General features: G+C 53.2%; 1 protein-coding gene across 3 annotated transcripts; it reads right to left on the reverse strand.

Annotated features, from left to right (window-relative positions):
* Positions 1–267: 267 nt before the first annotated feature.
* On the reverse strand, positions 268–19,207 carry SSH1 (slingshot protein phosphatase 1). 3 transcript variants are annotated; one of them, XM_081966329.1, is made up of 15 exons: positions 19,012–19,207; positions 17,780–17,820; positions 10,699–10,805; positions 10,312–10,376; positions 9,608–9,729; positions 9,442–9,510; positions 8,558–8,623; positions 8,132–8,326; positions 7,813–7,906; positions 7,589–7,717; positions 7,450–7,496; positions 6,332–6,478; positions 5,122–5,322; positions 3,886–4,417; positions 268–3,660 (listed from the first exon to the last, which is right to left on the reverse strand). In XM_081966329.1, the coding sequence occupies exons 1-15, from the start codon at positions 19,078–19,080 to the stop codon at positions 2,434–2,436; spliced, it is 3,111 nt and encodes a 1,036-aa protein (XP_081822455.1). In that variant the 5' UTR covers positions 19,081–19,207; the 3' UTR covers positions 268–2,433. The 3 variants fall into 3 exon arrangements, with proteins under 3 accessions (XP_081822455.1, XP_081822456.1, XP_081822457.1); XM_081966330.1 differs by lacking the exons at positions 17,780–17,820; positions 19,012–19,207 and adding an exon at positions 13,173–13,510 and having other exon boundaries at positions 269–3,660; XM_081966331.1 differs by lacking the exons at positions 10,699–10,805; positions 17,780–17,820; positions 19,012–19,207 and having other exon boundaries at positions 271–3,660; positions 9,608–9,814; positions 10,312–10,333.
* Between the last annotated feature and the right edge of the window lie 59 nt (positions 19,208–19,266).

Raw genomic sequence — 19,266 nt, forward strand, 5'->3', positions numbered from 1 at the left:
AAGGGAAAATTTGATGACATTTCTAGAGGAGGTGTCTCCCTCCATCTCCAAAATGGGGGAAAAAAGCTGATTTACCTCTAAAGTCAAATCTATTGGATTAAAAAAAAAAACTCCTGTGATTTTCAGATACGAAGAGTGCTAGTTGCTATTTCTGGCTCCACACAATTCAAGGTAAACCCGTGATATGTCCAATATACACCCAACAAGTTCTACAAAAGTCACCAAGGAGGAGGCATTTATGGATGTTGTGCTGCTGATGTAGGTAACACAAGTTGGGTCAATCTCCTTGAAATGCAATTTATGTTTCCTCCACCCGAATCAGAGTACAATCAATACTGGACAGTTACTTTGTCCTTTCTTTTAAATCAGTTCAAAGTAGCCTTTGGCTGTAATCGGTTTTAGCATTTGGTCAAATCAGCGTCAAGAGACTCCAGCAAAATTCATCTCTTTCTGCAGCCCCGAGGAATCTACCTTTCATTTTCTGCTTTTTTTAGGGTCTGTTTACAAACAACTGACAGGAAATTGAGGCTGCCTAATTAATCCAACTATTGTCTAATGTGCAAAGAGAATCTGCTTGACCTGATTTTAATAACACCCCAAAACCTTTTCTGACAGCTTCTCCATGAGCAAAGTTGAGTCTTTCATAATTTGCCGCCCTTCATACGTATTGGGCTGCTGTGGTCTCTGCTTAGGTTGCCTTCGGATAAATGGCAATAATTCTCAACCTTGGCAACTTTAAGACATGGACTTCAACTCCCAGAATTCCCCAGCCAGCGTGCGTTGATGGGTGTAAGTAGTCCAATATCTAGAGGTGGAGGATAAGAGCAACCCCATAGGATGGGTAAAAAACACTACTAGACACAGAGTTATATTGACAGCACATCACAAACACAAGAAGTCAAGCAGAATAATTCTTTCACGCAGATATACAGTATTTGTAAACTGTAAGCAAGGCACTCTTATCCATTTAAAAAATCACCAATATGTAGAAAAACACACAAGCTACCATTTTATGCACCAAACTTCTCCAACTTCAAGGAGGGGGGGAATCTGATTCCTGAGCTAGCCTGCTAGGCATTCAATATTTCCTTGTGGCTCAAACACCTGTGGTGTTTTGAAGGAACGGAGATAAAGTACATAGGATGTCACTGTTCATGAAATAGGACAACAATCTTCCAGTGGTTAAAAAAAAATTGGGGAATGAAATGTAGGGGACGTTTTGCCCCATGCAATCAATTCTTCAAAGGTAATTATCTGGGAAAGGAGAGAAATTGAACCTGAAAGTTTATACACCAGTCAGGTGTCTCAGAACCCAAGGATAATAACATTGTTTATATCATTACAGTTAAATGTCTCTGACATTAAAAGGTGCCATTTCTGGACAATTTCTTTTGACTAGCTTGCTTCTACTAACAACAGGAAAACAAGCCTTCATCTGAGGTTCAAACTATGCTATTTTGGTTTAAAGGTAATAAACATGCCATATTCTGATTTATCAACAAAAGTGTTTAATGCCCCAGGAAACATACATTACTGGTTCTACCTCACTAGGTAACACGACAGTGAAATTTACAGTTTTCAACTGATCGGGAGAAATAGTAAACATCTCCTACATGTAACAGGTACAGCAGAAGGGAGGGAGATTCAGGGGGCTCCCACCCAACACCCCCCAAACAAAACTATCAAGTGTGGAGGGAAAACAACAGCTCTGCCAGCCACTGGTCAGTTCAGACGGGGCTCCTGGCTGGTAGATTCAGTCCAGCGATGGCTTAGCAAAAAATGCTTTCTGCTGGAAAAACTCTTCTGCCATTCCAGGTGTGTTGAGGTAGCCATGGGACCAGGGCGATAATCCTATTGACCAGGGACGATTTTTTCCTTAGAAAAAAATCTGTTTTGGGGAAGGTTTTGAAAAACTACATACACACGCAGAGGTGTCTGTCTATCTATCTATCATCTATCTATCTATCTATCATCTATCTATCATCTATCTATCTATCTATCTATCTATCTATCTATCTATCTATCTATCTATCATCTATCTATCTATCTATCTATCTACGTAGATCTGAAAATCGGAGGTAGCACTGGTGTCCCCTTTGGGTCCTTGCACAGGGGATTCTTAAAGGAGGAAGCCTAACACTTGGCTTGGCCTTCAAAGCAAAATATCTGGGTTCTTTTAACCTTTTTGGCATCTAAGGAAGGATGGCACTGCCCGATAAAAGTCCAGAAAAGGCTGTGAGAGAGGCACAAGGGCCCCGCGCCTTCTCCTTGGGCTGGTCCCCTTCTCAGATGCCCCTGCTCTGTTGCCCCTGGGCTTGAAGGGCCACCTGAGAAGTGGAAGGCAACTCTCTCTTCTTTTCGGAACAAGATAAAATTGCATTTAGTAGAGACGAAAGTAAAAGTAACCATTAAAACAACAACCCCGCAAGGGTGTCAGCTTTTTCCCATCCGGGGCGTGTGCTTCAGCTTTCCCAGGGTCGCTTTTGCTGAGGGTCGGAGTCCGTCTTCCGTGTTCTTCCAGGAAAGGAGGTTGCAAAGGATTGGAGACTCGCCCGGCGTGGCCTCCCTCGGATAGGTCAAGAGCGACAGGTCCACCTCTCCCGCCAGGTCCTCGGAGGCCAGGTCGAGGCTGCCCAGCTTGGCAAGAGAGTTGGACCGCTTCAGCGGAGAGGAGATGGTCAAGCCAGCCAGCCGCAGCCGGGTTTCGATCTCCTGTGTCCGCTGTTTCACCAGCCCGGGCTTCCCATGGACGCTGTGGATGCTGTCGCTGCTGGAGCTGCGTGTTAGGTTGGAGCTCCTGGAAGAAGACGGGGTGTAGGAGATGGTCTTCAGGAAGTCTTTTGTGAAGGTGCTGGTGTGGTCCACCTTGGAGGGGGCGGGCGTGGAGGTCTTCTGGGAGGCTCCAGCAGCAAGAAAGGTCTTCAGGAGCTTCTCGGAGACATCTTGAGAGGAGGGCTGCATGTGGCCCTCAACCACCACCATCTCCTGGGGCTCCTCTTCCAATATGGTCCCAACATCGGCGGGGCCTCCAGAAGACTCCTTGCCCTGCCCGGCTGCGTCGGATGGCAGGGCTTTGAGGCGCTCCAGTTCCTTGGTATGCTTGCGGACTAAACCCGCTTTCTGGAGCTGAAGAAGAGACTCCTGGTGTTGCATCAGGTAGCTGTTTGTGGTTGGCTTCTCCAGATCTTTGCTGAAGAGCAAGTATTTCAGGTCCTTGGTCTGCCGAGCATCTTTTCGTGGAAAAGGATCGTGCTTGAAGATGGGACTTCTCTCACAGAGAGAACGCCTTGAGTCAAGCGAGGCAGCCCCTGGGCTTTTAGGGGCCTCCCTGGGCTTTTCAGAAGGGCCACAGGGCCAGCCTGAAGCTGGCTGATCAGGATTGACGTCCTGGGCCTCGTTCCCCACCACCATCGGGAGCAAAATGTTGGCTTTCGGTCCCTGGGATTCCTTCAGAGGCGCCTTGCAGAGGGCCTGCTCCAGAAACGCTGGGAAGGAGGGCTGGGTGCAGACGGTGGCATGGTGGCAAGGGGCCTCCGCTGGCAGGACCTCCGGGGAGTCCCTGAAGGCTTCGGGAGGGGAGCCACCCAAGGGATACAGGCAGTCGGTGCAAGACTTGTAGGGGGGCTTGACTTTGTGGAGGATCCCAAACAGGGCGTCATGCTGGAAAGGAGAAAAGAGAGGATGGAAGGAAGGAGAAGGACCTTCTCAAAGAGCCCTGGAGGAGGCCACACGGTTACCCAGCCAGGTGGGGTGGGCCCTCTGGACAAGGAGGAACCCAAAATAAGCCTTGGTGGTCAAGAGGGGAACCAAACCCTGGGGCCTCGTGAAGCCCCCCCCTCTCCCCCCCCCGGTCCCAAAGCAGATCCATCTCAGTCCTGCCCTTACTTCAAAGTCATCCGGGCAGCTCCTCTTACTGTTGTTGTTATTCAGGTTCTCGCAGTTGCGCCTGCCCTCCCCGTCCAGCGACCGCCGCTTCCATCGCTCAGGGGGCTTCTCCTCCTCGGAGACTGGCAGCCGAGGGACCGTCTCCTCCCTCGGCTGGCTGGCCTCTGGCTTCGGGGGGCTCTCGGGGTCTGCAGTGCTGGACGGCTCAGCCTGCCCCCCGACCTCCGGCTCTCCTGCCTGCAGCTGCCCCAGCAGGTTCTCCTCCAGACTGGAGCCTGCCTCCAGGTCCTCCACCTGCAGGCACAGCTCCCGGGGGCCTGGCAAGGAGTCGGAGAGGCGCCGCAAGCAGTAGTGGAGGCCCACCAACTCCAGGGGCATCCGGCGGTCTGCGCAGAGAGGCGGGCCGGGAGGCCCCAGGTCCGCATCCTCCAGGCTGTCAAGCAGGAAATCATTGGGCCCGGCGGAGCTTTCCGAACTGGGGGGGAAGCCGCCCCCCGCCTGCTGTTTCCAGAGCTTGTTGTGGCGCTGTTTGCTAGATGGGGAGAAGCAGAGGGGAGAAATGCCTGGGAGGGGGGTGGCTCAGAGCAGTTGGGAAATTCAAATGTTTTTACTACCGGTTCTGTGGGCAGGGGAAGGATACTGCAAAATCCCCCTTCCCTCCCCACTCTGGGGCCAGCTAAGGGTGGCGTTTGCTGGTTCTCCGAACGACTCAAAATCTCCGCTGCCAGAACCTGCTGGGTTCCACCCCTGGCTCAGAGGCTTCGTGCCCATGGAGAGACTCAATCACCCAGCTCAAAGGCAACAGGACTTCCTTTGAAAACATTTCGCTTCCCATCCAAGAAGAAGCTTCTTCTGTTTTCAAAGGAAAATAAAAAACACAAGAAAGTCAAGTTGCCTTTTGGGGAGAAACACCTTTGGGACTCAAGGGGCTCTGGATTCAGATGGCCAGGTCAGCGGCTGCAAGCGTCAGGGGCAAAAACAAGCAGGGAATCCCTGCGGAGGAAAGGGGCCTGTGGGAATGGCCTTGGAAGGCAGGAGGAAGAACATCAGACTAGGCCGCGGTGTGGATAAGAAGCAGCTAAGACCACAGCAGGGGTGGAGGCGGGAGAGGAAAAAGTCATCCTTCTCTCGGAGTTCATTTCTGAGCTCAGGAGCCCAACTTCCAAAGCAGGAGGCTAAGGGGCAGCGTGGACCAACCTTTCCCCTGCCCTGCCCCCCCAGGGGGATCCACCTTACCTGGCATCCAGTATGCCCTGGTACTCCAGCAGCTGCCTCATGAACCCAGCGTTGGGCCGAGCGATGCTGCGCTTCTGCTTGACGTAATTGTAGGCCTTCTCCAAGGACCATCCAAACTCCTTCATGGCGTAGGCGATGACCGTGGACGCCGAGCGGCTGACGCCCATCTTGCAGTGAACTAGGCACTTGGAGTGGTTCTTCCTGGAAGAGAAGAGGTATTAGGAGGGGCCAGGAGCCCCCTCCAGCCCCCCCTGCCCTATTTCAGGTCTCCCCTCCCCTGGGCAAAGGCTGCATGAGGAGGCTTTGGTGAAGCCCTCAAGATGTTGCAAAAGATTGAAGATTACAACTTAATATAAATATGTGCATTATTAGTATAACTATATAAATTTGTCAAAATGTAACAAATACGATTATCAACGTTTTATGTGTAGTAAAAGGAATGATATGTAGAATTTGATTGGCATGAAAACAACATATTGAACAAGATAATAATGAAGGATCATAATTCAACAAAACGTGTGCATTATTATTATTAGAATTATATAACCTGTCAAATATAACTAAGATGAACATTGGTTTATTTCTTTTAAAATGTGATTAGAAAGAGGATATTTTTTAAATATAACAGTGGCATAACTAAAAATTAGAAAGGGGAATAACGGAAGATTGCGGTTCAATATAAATTTGTGTATTGCTATTAGAATTATGTAAGTTTGTTAAATGTAACAAGTATGATTACTGGTATTCTATCCACAGTAAAAGGAATGATAGCAAGAATATAGAGTGGCATAAAAATAATCTACTGAAATATTGAATAGTTAAGGAAATGTTATAACTTAACAAAATATGTGTATTACTACTAAAAGTCTATAGGATTGTTAATTGTGTTACATCTGAATATTGTTTTATCTGTACTAAAATGTAACTCTGGTTCCACATTGTTCGCACCACAATATGTTTGTAGAAAAATGAAAAACTTAATTCTGGGAGTTGAAGTTCACAAGCCTGAAAGATGCCAAGGATGGAGACTCCTGGGTTAAAAATGTCCATCTTTAAAAGCTGCAGGACCCCTCAGGGTGGCCAGTCTTGGAAGGGAGCCATTTTCCCAGAGGCACCGCACGGCCTTCAGGGGAAGATGTCCCTGGTGTCCCTCGCCCAGAGGCCCCAGACCACAGAAAAGGAGGCCACAAAGTGACTTCCGGAAACGCACCTGGCTTTGTTGATGAAATGATACGCCTCGTTCCAGTGGGCGAGAAGGTCGGTCGTCTCTTCGTCGTAGACACGGATGTTGTGGTAGGCAAACAACCCCGGGAAGAAGTTGTCGATCTCCCTGGTGACGTTTAAAATGTAGTCCACACTGGAAGGATGGAAGCAGACGGAGCAGCAGGGGGAGGGGAGAAATGGCGGCGTCTCCGTGAGAAAGAAAGAGCCATTAATAAATCAATACCACTCAGCCCAGACTTACGTTGCCGCCTGCATCCGGACTCCTACATTGCTGCCCATCTTAAAAACCAGACAGAGCAAGAAATAAGACTCTCGGCCACCCTCAAAAAGTTAAAAATTGTATCTAAAATGATTGAGGAGGAGGCTGATTTATGCTGGCTACAGAAACATAACCTCAGAGATCGGACTCTGCTTCCTCTCGTCCCCCGTCTATACTCATGTAAATCAGGAGGGTGTCTGACCGAGGCATTTTCGTAGTCATTTTAATGTGTTAATGGTCTTTATAGTTCTTATGGTTTTAAATGGCTTTTCAGATTTTAATTGTAATGTATGTTGCTGAATTGTGAGTCGCTAGGGGTGAAATCCAGCAGGTTCTGCAGAACCAGTAGCTGCAATTTTGAGTAGTCTGGAGAACCGGCAAATGCCACCTCTGGCTGGCCACGGAGTGGGAAGGGAATGGGGATTTTGCAGTATCCTTCCCCTGCCACGCCCACCAAGCCACGCCCACAGAACCAGTAGTAAAAAAATTGAGCCACCCAGACTCGTTTGCTGAGATGGGCAGCTATAGAAATCCAATAAAGGCATAATCATCCTCTCCCTCTCCAGATCTCCCCCTCCCCACCCGAATCAAAGTCCTCCTCTTTGCCCTTTGCAATTTCTGGCCCGATGTTCTCCATCTGTGGAGCTTCTGCTGTTGAGGAGGTTCAGGCATCCATCGCACAGGAGGGGAAATGTATGAATTCCACCCTCTGCAACAGACCCAGGGACTTGGTCTCCCTTTGGCCACGTGGCCTTTTCCAACCTTGGCCACCCAGGATTCCACAGGTCCCCTGCAGGCCACTTGCCCAGAGACCCCTGAAGTCAACAGAGTTGGGGGGAACTCACCCTGAGCCTCGAAGCTCCTCCAAGTTCGAGGCGTTCCATTCGGACCCCTGGAAGAATCACAGCAGCAGAGTCAAGCGATGGTGCTGGGGGGGGGGGGGGGAAGGCTTTCAGAAGAGATCTCCCACCCGTGGATGCTTACCAGATAGAGGTGGTCGAAGATGAGGGAGGGCTTGTCCATCTGACCCAGGATGAGCAGCATCTCGTTGTCGATGAACTCCTTGAATTCATTCAAATTGCAGCTCATCTGCTTCTCCAGCTGGTTCCGGATCTGCCGAGAGAGGGAGGGAGCTCAACTCAGGGGACAGGCTGAGGGAGACCAGCTTTGGTGAAAGAAGCCCCCAGCCCTCGTCCTCTTGGGTTTACTTCTTTGGAAGTCACATTCTCCAGATCTTTGCTCATCATGATGCTCCGGAGTTGGGCCTTGATCAGCCGTTCTGCCCTCTCTCGCTCGGTTGGCCTGGAAGGGAGGGAGGAGGAAAGGAAGGCCGGAGTTGTGGTGGGCTGCAAATCCAGACAGCCACCTTCCAACAAAGCATTCCCAGAATTCCCCAGAAGAACAGCAAGCTGGGACAAATGGTGAGCCTTTGTCTCCCCTTCTTGCTGAAGGTATCAGACCAGAAGCAGTTGGGATTCCGCAGAGTAGCATCCCAACAGCTGTTTAACCAGAAGTGGAGGGACCCACTTGTCCATGTAGAGAGCAGGCGAGTCGGGGCGTGGAGACTCCAGGTCCTGCATGGCATTCCACTCGTTGAGGCAACTCTGCTCGGAGGCGATGCAGCTCTCGTAGTAGGTGGCCCAGACAAGCGCCATCCCCCCCGGGAAGTAGTTGTGCCTCCGAGCCATCTCGCAAGCCTTGTGGAGGATCTGCAAGGCAGACCTGCGAGGGGAGGAGACCCAAAGAGATATTGCTCGGCACCCTGAGCAGGAGAAGATCCAGCCAAGCAGGCACAGAGGAGGACAGCGGCTGAATCAACAGGAGGGTGACTGCTACAAGACTGAAAGAGCTGCTGAGGCCAGCCACAGACCGCCTGGGTCCCTGCAGCGGCCACTGAAAAGTGGCTTCAGCCTCGGGGGGGGGGGGAGGAGAGGGGAGAAGGGGGTGGCTCACCACATGGCTTGCACTGAGACGGGTTTGAAGATGTGGGTCTTGCCCGCTGTGCTGACGCTGAACCCGCTATCAAAGAGAGACAAAAATCAATGCAGCGCACACAGGCCAGGGTGTGGCTCTTCCCACGCAAGCACACTGCAGCCTTTCCAACGTAGGCGACAATCTGATATCAAACCGCAAACGGAGGGGCCTGGGCGGGCAATAAAATTCTGCCCCCGGACCTTAGCAGATGTCACAGAGCAGAAGGGCCCCCGACTGCCATAGATTGGAACTCCTTGGCATGGCTTTACATTTGAAAAAGGTGACAATAGAATCCTAGAGTTGGAAAGCACTGTGCAGGTTCAAACTTCCTGCTAGACAGGAGACCCTCCACTGTTCCAGACAAGTGGTTGTCCGGTCTCTTCTTAAAAGCCTCCAGTGATGTAGCCTCCACAACCTCTGAAGCTGTTCTCACCGTTATGAAAGTTTCTCCTTCATTCCAGGTGCCTTCTCTCCTTCCATTGTTTCTTGTCCTGCCTTCTGCTGCTTTGGAGAACAGGCTGACCCCCTCGTCTTTATCACAGCCCCTCAAAATACTGCAATGCTGCTGCCATGCTCCCCTAGTCCTTCTTTTCACCAGACTAGACACACCCAATTCCTGTAACTGTTCTTCATGTGTTTTAGCCTCCAGACCCTTAATCATCTTTGTGGCTCTACTGGAGATTGGGCAGGTGAGAGATGGGAGCTCCAACCACATGAGGTTTAGAGAGCGGAACTCGGCAGCTGTTTGCACAAGGGGCCACCCTGTCCCCCTCCAGGAACTGTTCAAAACAGTCTCTCTCTCACACACACACACACCAGCTTCGCCATCTCCTGCCAGCCCCCCGGATCCTCCCGTTTCTTACCCGTCTCCATCCAGGTGGATCTTCGTATCGCTCCACAGACGTAACACCATCCCGATGGTACAACTCTGGCTGTGGGGAAAGAGTTACGGGAGGTCCAGGGCTGCTGATTGGGCCGAATTGTGGGGAGGGAGCCAGCCCTGTTCTTCCCCAGGGCTTCCCCCCTCACCTCTCCTTGCTGGAAAAGTCCACGCCCAGGAGGATGTTCTCCTCGGTGTCTTGGCGCCCAGTGCTGTAGACGACAACCATGTACCTCACACGATCGCTCCAGGCACTTTCTAAGCGCACGGCCTAAAAACCAGCAAGGCAGTTCTCAGCATTCACCCCTTGGGACAAAGCACTCTTTAGCTACGTATTAGTTTAGCTAGGGATGTTTCTGGCAAGACAAAAAGAAGAGGGTTTAATTCAATTTTCTCCAACCCACCTGGTGCCCCCTAAATGTACATTGGACCACAGCTCACACTGCCTTCCAGGCAGTACAAGGCAGGGAAGGGTAGCTGGGAATTATGGGAGTTCTAATCTGATGCCCCCGGAGGGCACCAGGCTGCCTCCTTCAGATCTGAGGAGAAGGTAGAAGGAGGCCAGATCCCGCTATCTAAGTGATGTTCTTGAGATCTTCAAGCAGCAACGTCCATGCTTTGATTTCCGGAGACCAAGGACACTCACAACCAACCCCTGATGGGTAACGCTAGGAGGAACGAGGGTTGGGGATGCCCTGCTTCCAATGCTACTTTGATTAACAGGAATAGGTTTTCTCTTCATAGATCTGCTCTAGGCTCCCAAGCAGCTCCTTTCGCGAAGGTTTGAGCTCCTGGGACGAGACCACTGCTGTATGGGGCAAGACCAAGACAAGGATTTGGCAAGTCCTCTTACCAACTTGATTCTGTCCTCACAGCGAAGGAGATTGATCATCACCTGAAGGTGCTGCGGCAAATCCCCTGTGGATGCACAGGTAGCAAAATCATCAGGTGCGTCTCCTCGACCTGTTTCCCAGCCAGCTCTCCCTCCTCCATTCTTCACCCCTGGGTACTGGCATAGCCCCGTCCCCTGTGACACCCGTCCTCAACCCTGGCAACTCAAAGGTGGAAGGGCTGGATCCCATCTTCCGATCTCCTCCTTCCCCTTGGCAGGACCCGGGGAAACCAATCAACGCCCCTTTGTTCCCAGGGCACCCGCCCTCACTTACCACCTGTCTCCTCCGCACTGGCTTTTCCTAAGCCATTCTACACAAGGTACCTGGAGAGGCCGGGAGGACGTTACCTGCATGTTTGTGAGGATGCAGGAGACTCCGGGGCGGCCCTTGCGGACTGTTTCCCTGCTGCAGGAATAGCGCAGCTCCTTTGACCATAAAAAAGCTCTCGCTTAAGCTGCAACACAAAGAGGGAGAGAAGCAGGTCAGGCGGGGAGAGGCACGGAGGCAGGGCGGACAGGCTGACTCCTGCGGGGCAACGCCAAGCTTTCTGGGAAGAAAAAGGGGCCTTGAAGTTCAGCTCAATCTTGGGGCCTCCAAAGAGAAGCCCAGGTCGTTTTCTTGGAAGCGATGCGTGGCTGGTGCCTTTCTCTGAAAGTTTTTTTAATTTTTTTTAATTCCCAGTCTAGTCTATTCTTCGCTGACAGTCTCCCTTCCGGGTACTAACCAGGCAAATCCCTGCTTAGCTTTCTCCACAAGCACCCTACATCTAGGTTGGCCTGGTGGAACCAGGTAATCTCACCAACTAAGTGGATCCAAATGGGAAAGAGAGTGGACTGAACGAGGTGCAATCCTTGCTCCGCTTGGGCCAATCACAGGCACCGCAAACCAAGGACAGATTCACTTTCTCACTTATTTTTTTCAGTTTAAAGGCTGCAAAACGAATAAACGGTCATGTGACCTCCAAATAAAGTAAGTTTTCCTTCTTCTCCCTCGTCGTGGAAAGGAAGGGCCCCCTGCTCGCTCCTCTCTTGGTCCAAGAGCCGGTGGCTCATCCTGTCAGCGGCTCTGGTAACGTTAGGACACCATTAGTGGCACCAAAGGATTGTGCCCGATCCCTTCCACACACTGGAGGCCTTGTTCCCCAGCCAAAGGCCAGCGGCAGCAAGCCAAGCTTTAAGTGAATGACTTAAGTGCTTGTCAAAGGAGGAGGAGGAGGAGGCTTCTCTGCTAGCAAACGATTTCAGAAAGGCGCCTGGGTTCCCGTCAGAAGCAGACTGTGTAATTTTCCATCGGGGTTAGATGTCGGTCTGCTCCGACAAGCGTTTGGGAGGAAAAAGATGAGAACCTTCAAACAGAAATGCGTAATGACTCTGGGCTTACCCAATTCCACAAGGGAGGTTACGTACCAATATGATTCTTTTTTTAAAAAAAAAAGTTTGTCCCTCTCAGCACATTCGGCTCCGTTTTCACGTGGGGATTTATAAAGAGCCTTCTGGGCTGGGCTCGGAGGTGGGGAGAAGTTGGATTCAACCTGGAGAATTCCCTAGAAGAGGGGTCTCCAACCTTGGCAACTTTTAAGACTTTGTGGATTTCCAACTCTTAGAATTCCCCAGCCAGCAACGCTGGGAGTTGAAGTCCACAAGTCTTAAAGGTTGCCACGGTTGGAGACCCCTGCCCTAGGAGCATCTCCCAAACCAATCTCTCAGCCAGGATTTGATGGGAGTGGGCTTCTTTGGTCTGTCCCCAGAAAAACTTCAGGTGAGTGAGCCATTCTGCCTTTTGAAGGTTATATAAACACCGTTTCAGGCCAGGACAGGAAACTGGTCCACCTAATGACGACTGATAGCAACAAAGAATAATTTGGAGGATATTTGTCCAATTCTTTACAGCAAGGGGGTCCAAGCTTAGCAACTTTAAGGCTTGAGAACTTTAACTCCCAGAATTCCCCAGCCAGCACGAGTGTCTGGATTTTCACTTTCATTCAAATATGGTCGGTCTCCCATCTTTGGAGCCCAACTTAGCAATAAGTCTATTTTACAGAGAAAGAACCGAGGCAAAATGCGCAATTTGCTCATGAAACATTCCAGATACCATAGTACTGTACTAGACAGGAGGGTGTCCATACTCACCTGATCAAACACATGCAGTGTGGGCTGCAGAAAGGGTCTCACCCACCCTCCACCCACCCCAGAAGCTGCTACTCCCACCTGACAACGTGACTGGCTGAATCTGTGCGAGATCCCATCAAGACTGCATTTCACCGGAGAACAAAACCCCTCACAAGGCTGGCAGCTAATTGACCAAGCCTTGTATCTGATTAACAGTCCTGAACATCAAATGTCCAGTGAGACTTGATTCGCAGCCCCAGGCTGGGAAAAAAGTCAGAGTGGACATTGGGGTCAACGTCCAATGAGTGATACTGATGGGAAGTCCAAGAAAACACGCAAAGGGTCTGTGAAGTCAGGACACCTTTCCCGACATTTCCTGCAATTCGGAGAACAACGGCACACAATTCCTGTTTATGATCAAAGGGAGAGGAATGACTAACTGCCCATAATCCTGACCACGGCACAATCAGGCTCAAGTGAGATCATCCCACAGCCATCAACGCAACCGAAGAAAAGCCCACTCCGACAGCTTCCTTCGGTGGCCAAGAATTCAACCCATCGGACAAAGGATTTCTTAGCAACAAAAAATGTAAGAAAAGGGACATTCACTCCCCGCCTGTCCTTCAGGGGTGACCTCAGCAATCAACCACAAGATCCTCTCCATAACCTGAGCCCCATCAAGAGAAAACCAGCCAGCCAAATATGCTTTGTACCTCAGTCAATTGGTAAACAGCAGCCTAACTCATCTGGATCTGCAGCTGAATTCCCACCAGCCCAGGTGAAGCTTGGAGCAAACACGACTGAGAAGCCTTTGTGGGAAAACACAGCTCGCCCACCAAAAATGAAGCCTCCAGACCTTCTGAAGTTCTCAGCCTCTAGTAAAGCTGCAGGAGCAGGAAGGACGGGGCATACATACGGCCTGGGATGGGGTTTCCTTAAGCAGCAGAAACATCGTGTGGCCCCAAAGGACAGGCAGAAGGTAGCAAAGGCAGAAAGGTTCATAATCAAGTCTTCAAGTCATTGTGCGGAGCTTCTCGACATTCCTGGGTGGGAATGGAAAAGCCAACCGCTCCTTCTGGGTGGAGGAGGGAGGAATCTCCACGTCTCTCGGGAATGGGGGACTTTTATGGAGCCCCGCCCCCCCACCATATCTTCTTGGCCCCAAACAAGCGCAAGGACCTGCCCTCCTCCACCCCGATGAAAGTGGGCTTTCACAAGGAAAGGGGGACCGAGCAATGCTCCCCTCCCACAGCCTTGGCTCGCTGGCCAGCTCTGTGAAGCTGCTTCCTTAGCAGGACAAATTCTCTGAGCTGTCCTTGGGAGAGTCACAGGGGTCAGCCCGATGGACGAAGGGATGGCATTCCTCACCGCCCACCTCAGGCCTTGCAGGAGGAGACCCTGGGAGAGGTAGACCATCTCTGGGCAATCTGATTAGGCTCCAATTTCAGTGGGCAGCATTTGAGAAGCAGGCAAATGGAGATGAGGCAGCTTGGAGACCAACTCTCCTACGAGACTTTTCCGTGGGGAATAAAAGCCTAGGCCCTTGCACAGGCAAGGAAGATGGCGGTTGTTGCCCCAGTATATCGGAAGGGCACAGGAGTGAAATCTGGGTCATGGACTGTTCAGAGCTCACCACTGCTCAACCAAAAGGTTAGTCATGGACCACCTTCATTTTAGATGCTGGTGTGGGAGGAGAAAGTGAGACCCCTCACCCCCAAAGCAGGTTCTGCTCCTCCCATAGATGTACATCTATGAAAACATTCAGGAAGGAGGGAAGGGAATGGAAAACTGGGCACCCGAAGTGCTTTGCTACCTCTGAAACACTCACATGCCTAAGGAGTAGCCAATGAGTTCAGAACAGAATAGAATAACAGACTAGTTCTATTTCTCTCAATGCATTTCAGACTAATATGGAGATGAGCAAAGTCCTCTCCTGTCCCTCAACTGTTTGGAGAGAAGCTTCCAGCCCCGGAGAGCGCACAGGACCTCCTTCCCAGTCGAGGAAGCAAGGGAAGCCGCATCTAACTGGAGCCGCAGAAGGAAACGAAGGCATGGGAATGGAATCGCAGGGCTGGCTCTCAACTCCACAGAGCCATCCAAAGGCCCTGCTGTGAGATCTCAAAGGCTTATGGCAGGTTTGTGGTTGAGTCTCTGCTTCTTTCAGAAAAGGTTGGGGGTTCTCAGGTTGGGGGGGGCACATTCTGTACACCCCTCCGCCAGGTTTCCAGACCCTGCTTGTTAGGGGCTCCTGGACAGCCCTGCCATCAACTTCCAGTGCTGAGACCCTTGCAAGTTTTTCAGGCCCCGAGACCTTCCAAAATCCTATATTCCCAAAGGAAAAAAACACAGCGTCTTCAATGTGGCATTTCTAAGGCTCAAGATCTCTCTAAGCTTCAGCTACAACACCACCTTCAACCTTATTAGCCCCAAGGCCAGGAAGGTCCTTCTCTTGGCCGCTCTCCTTCTGGGGCTCCCCCTGCAAAGGCCCTGGCACAAACGAGTCAATCCATAACGAAGAGCGGATCCATGGCCACCCTGAAGAAATCCACCCTGTTCAGAAGAGGAAGCGCCCTGCCAGGGCCACCGCTCAAAGGGATCTGCTTGGCTCTTCCGGAAGCCATTCAGCGGGCCTGGCTCAGGAATTATGTTTAGCTCCGAGAAGGTCCAAACTTTGGCTGGCCGTCCAGAGATGCTTGGGGCAACCCCGAGGGGCCCTGAAGAGGAGCGGAGCAGTTGGGTCTCTTGGAGGCCCCATCCCGTTGGTCCCGACCCCCACCGTGCCTCTCGGCTGAATGGCCGGGAGGGCTGAAGGAGGAGAGAGCTCTGGGGCTGGAGAGCTTCGCTGCCCCAACAAAAGCTCTTTGTGAGGGGCCATTGTGTGGCTGCCGAGGCGTGGGCCGCCTTTGCTGCCAGAAATTCCAAGCCGCGTTTCCAGAGACCACAGGTCACTTGCAGTGCTGATGCAAACCTCTCTTTCGGGGTAAGGCTGGGGGGGGGAGGGGAGGAAGGGAGAAGAAATCTATTGAGGGACCCCCAAATGTCTCAGCAGAAAGAAGCGGCGGGCGAGGCAGGCCTGAGGATCTTGGGATCCACTTTATCCCAATTGCAACCCTTGTGGGGTCAGGCCTGCCGAGCAGAGGGAGGTGGCTGTGTTGGGACCGGTCCAGGGGACGGATGAAGGGAGGGAGGGGGGATTAATCCCCCATTTCCCATCGTGCAACAGGCTTGGGAGAAACACAAAGGAGGTTCTTTTCCAGGAGGGTCATTGCAATGCAAGCAAGGACCCCGATTTAAGGAAAGGCGGGCCCAATCCTCCCCCACCCTCGCGATAAAAGCCTTGCCGATAGTGAATGCGAGCAGGAAGGGAGGGCCAGCCTTCTCTCCCCACCCCACCCGTTAGCACCCTTCGGGACAGGTGTTTCTGCCTTTACCTGCACTGGCTGGCTGGTCCAGCACCCAAGGGAAATCCCCCCCGCCGAGCCCAGACGAGGAGATCTGGGGGAGCAGCTGACCCACCCTCTGTCCTTCCGACTGGGCCCTTCGCAGCTGACCCACCCCCTGCTCCAATCCAGATTAAACTCTGGTGGAAAACAGGATGTAGGCTGGAGAATTTGCCCAGCGAGATGGAGGGAGATCTACCAGGAGAGGAGGCCCCCGAGATTGTTTTGGAAATTAGATTCAGCCTCAAGGGGCACAGCATTCACTCTCTGGAAGGCAAGGGCAGGCCGGCCTCCCCAACAGCTCTGGGGGGGGGGAGGGAGGGCCTGCTGGACATCCATCGCGAGGGCACCCAGAGACAGGGGCGGGGGGCCCTGGATAGCCACTCCAGAGGCTCCCGGTGGTCCTTGCCCAGTCGATGAAGTCAGCGAGGGACCCTGCTGGAGGGGGAAGCTGCGCACTCTGCCCACCAGTTCAAAAACAGGATGCTGACTCACATCCTGGCCAGGTTGCAGGATTGCGGCTTCACCACAACAAGGAGGCACCTTGGTGGGCCGGGGGGACGGTGGCCTGGGAACCAGCTGGCAACTCAGATAGGGGGCTTGTGGGCTGCCTGCAGGGAATCCCTCAGATACCAGGAGACAAAACGTGGGCAGGAAAGGCTCAGGGTCAAGACCACAAACAAGGCATGGGCCAAGCACTTGGGGTGGGGGGGGGACAGGAAGCCCCAGCAAGTCTTTCTTTGCAGTTTAACTTTTGGCTTCTGAGGGTGCCCTTTGGACCTTATTTTAATCCTGCTTCCTGCATGGTTTTACTCCCTCTTGAGGATAAGCCTTTCCGCTCCGGATGGGACTAAGAAACCTGCATTTATGGACGACGGGCAGCTTCTTCTCCCAGGTCTGCTTTTGGCCCTGCACTCGGAGCGCTGGGCCTCTACGGCCACTTTGCAAAGAGCTGCCTGTGGGGTCAGTTTGGCTGCTTGCTAGAAACCGCCCAGGCCATTCCAGGGCAGAGTCGCTTCAGTCCCTGCAAAAGTCTGGATGAAACTGTGTCACGCACAACCCAGACCGGCTGGCAGAGGTGGGATGAGAGCGCCCCCCACGGACCAAAAGGGACAACGACACACCAATCCACCCTTCAGCCTTTGGATTAAGAGCCCCGGCCGGCTGGCATTGCAGCTTCACTGCCAGGCAGGACCCCACCATTCCTGTCCATCAGCTGATGGATGGAAGGTCTGAAGAGGGACCAGGGGCTTCCATGGAAGCGCAGATGCCATCAAGATTGCAACTGCTGCCCTATCCCTTCCCCTGGCAGAGATGCCCTGGTTTGGTCAGCTGATCTTTGAATGGATGTCAGCAGGTAAGTGCTGATGAGCAGACAGGACTCGCTGGCTGCATGGGGGCAATGTTGGCGCCCCCTCCCCAAGGCTGCACCCCATTTACAAGGTCAAACTTTAGCCCCTTGGACAGACAAACCGAGGTTATAAAAACAGTACAGAACAGCCAACAGGGCTCAAACTGTATCCCCCAAACCCAGGAAGATTTTAAAAAGGAACTTGATTCTTCTTCTGGAAATTCTTTTCCACGAAATGTTCTGCCATCTGACACCCCCCCCCCCCCAAAGCCTGGGCGTATGGCTTGACCCCAGAATCTGAGCACGCAGGGAGGGCCAAGCCAGGCCCCCGGTGTAGTCCTGCATTTCTAAATGTGAGCTAGCCCAGTTATTGGAGGACCTGATGGCTGTGACTGAAACAGCACCCCAGGGTTTGCAAGGAAGACGGGGCAATGGCTGGCTAATCCACGCGTGTGGTCCTCTCCCAGTTCCCGAGGGTGCCAGGCGGGTGAAAAACTCTACAGCAAGGAGGAGAATGGTCCGTGCCTACCTTAGGTTGAGTCTGCGTTCCTCATCGCTGCCAAGGTCCAGCTGATGGGGGAGGGGAGGGGGAAGCAAGAATTAAGCCCAGCACAATCTCAGTCACACTTCCAAACAGCTGCAGCGAAGGACGTATTTCTGGTGGGCCACCTACCTTCCGAGGGCTTGGAGAAACCCAAGGGCTCCTCCCATTTATCTGAAGACCCCTGGAAGGTAGGCTAGGCAGACGGGGCAGCTTAAATCCAGCGGGATTTATTGGGGCCTGTTCAAGGCTGGTTCCCTTGCCTCCACCTAAAGGGGCCCCTCGTCCCCCATCATCCCCAGCCAGCTTGGCACTGCTGGGGAGGCCAACACGTCCTGCTCTCGGCTCTCATCATTTCCCCATGCATTAAAGGTAAAGGCTGGCCTTGATCTGCAGGAGGCCTCCTGCCTGTCTCCCAGGCTCAACTCCCCACTTGGCTCCTTGATTTGGGCAGCCGTGCCCAGCCTCCGCCTCCTTGGAGCTCTGGGGACATTTATTCCCCCTTTTTGGTGATGGCAGAGAATCACAGCTCCAAAATCACAAAAGATCACAAAGTGAGGGGCCTTTGGAATATGGGAGCAAAGTCACCAGAAGGGTTTGGGAATAAAGGGGGGAGAGCCCCCCCCAGCCCCATCCACAGCCCCTCACCCCCAAACCGCCTGCAGGGAGTCCCCCTACCCCCTCCTCCCAGGGGCAGAGCCCACCCCTCAGACCATCCTAGGTCCCACCTGATTTTAATCCCAAATGCAGCTGTGGGGAACAGACCCCCCCCTCCTTGCCCCCCAGCGCCCCAAAATCCTAGTCAGAGCAGGGAGGGTTAGAGTTAGACCCCCCCCCCTCTCATTTCAAGGCAGGCAAAATCCCTGCTCCGGCTCTTTTTGTGCTGAACTCCCCGGGGGCAGGTCCTGCCCCCCCCAGCCCCACGAGTGCCCCCAAAAGCCTGCTCCATCCCCTCCCCCGCGGGAGTTTTCCCTGGGAACCCCCCCCCCCCCATCCCTTAAAGGGGCGGCTGTCCGGCGGGGGGGGGGCAATCTCCGCTGGCCTCCCTGCGAGCACCCAGGAGGGCGGGGGGCGGGCAGGGGGGCTGCAGAGGGTCCCGGCTTGAGCTGGGGGGGGCAGAGGGTCCCGGGGGGGGGGGCTTCCGAGGCTGCGGAGCGGGCGGGGGTGGGGAGGGGGAGCGCCTGGGGAGGGGGCGTCCCAATGGAGGGGGGGGGTCTCACCTCGCTGGCGCTGGCCGAGGAGGAGGCGGCGCTGGGCGTGGGCGAGCGCTGCAGGGTGACCAGCGCCATGGCCGGAGCGGCGGAGCGCGGGCGGCAGCCAGGCCGGCCGGGGAGGAGCCTGCCGGGCGGCGGAGGAAGCCGTCTCGCGCCCGGGGGCCGCCGGAAAGGGCTCGCCCCGCACCCGCCGAGGAGGAGGAGCAGCGGGCAGTCCCAGCCGGTCCTGCCGCCGATGGCCCTGGCCCCGCATCGCTCCGG

This window comes from Natrix helvetica (assembly GCF_964273705.1).
Source record: "Natrix helvetica genome assembly, chromosome: 14".
In the NCBI taxonomy this organism is placed as follows: Eukaryota; Metazoa; Chordata; class Lepidosauria; order Squamata; family Natricidae; genus Natrix; species Natrix helvetica.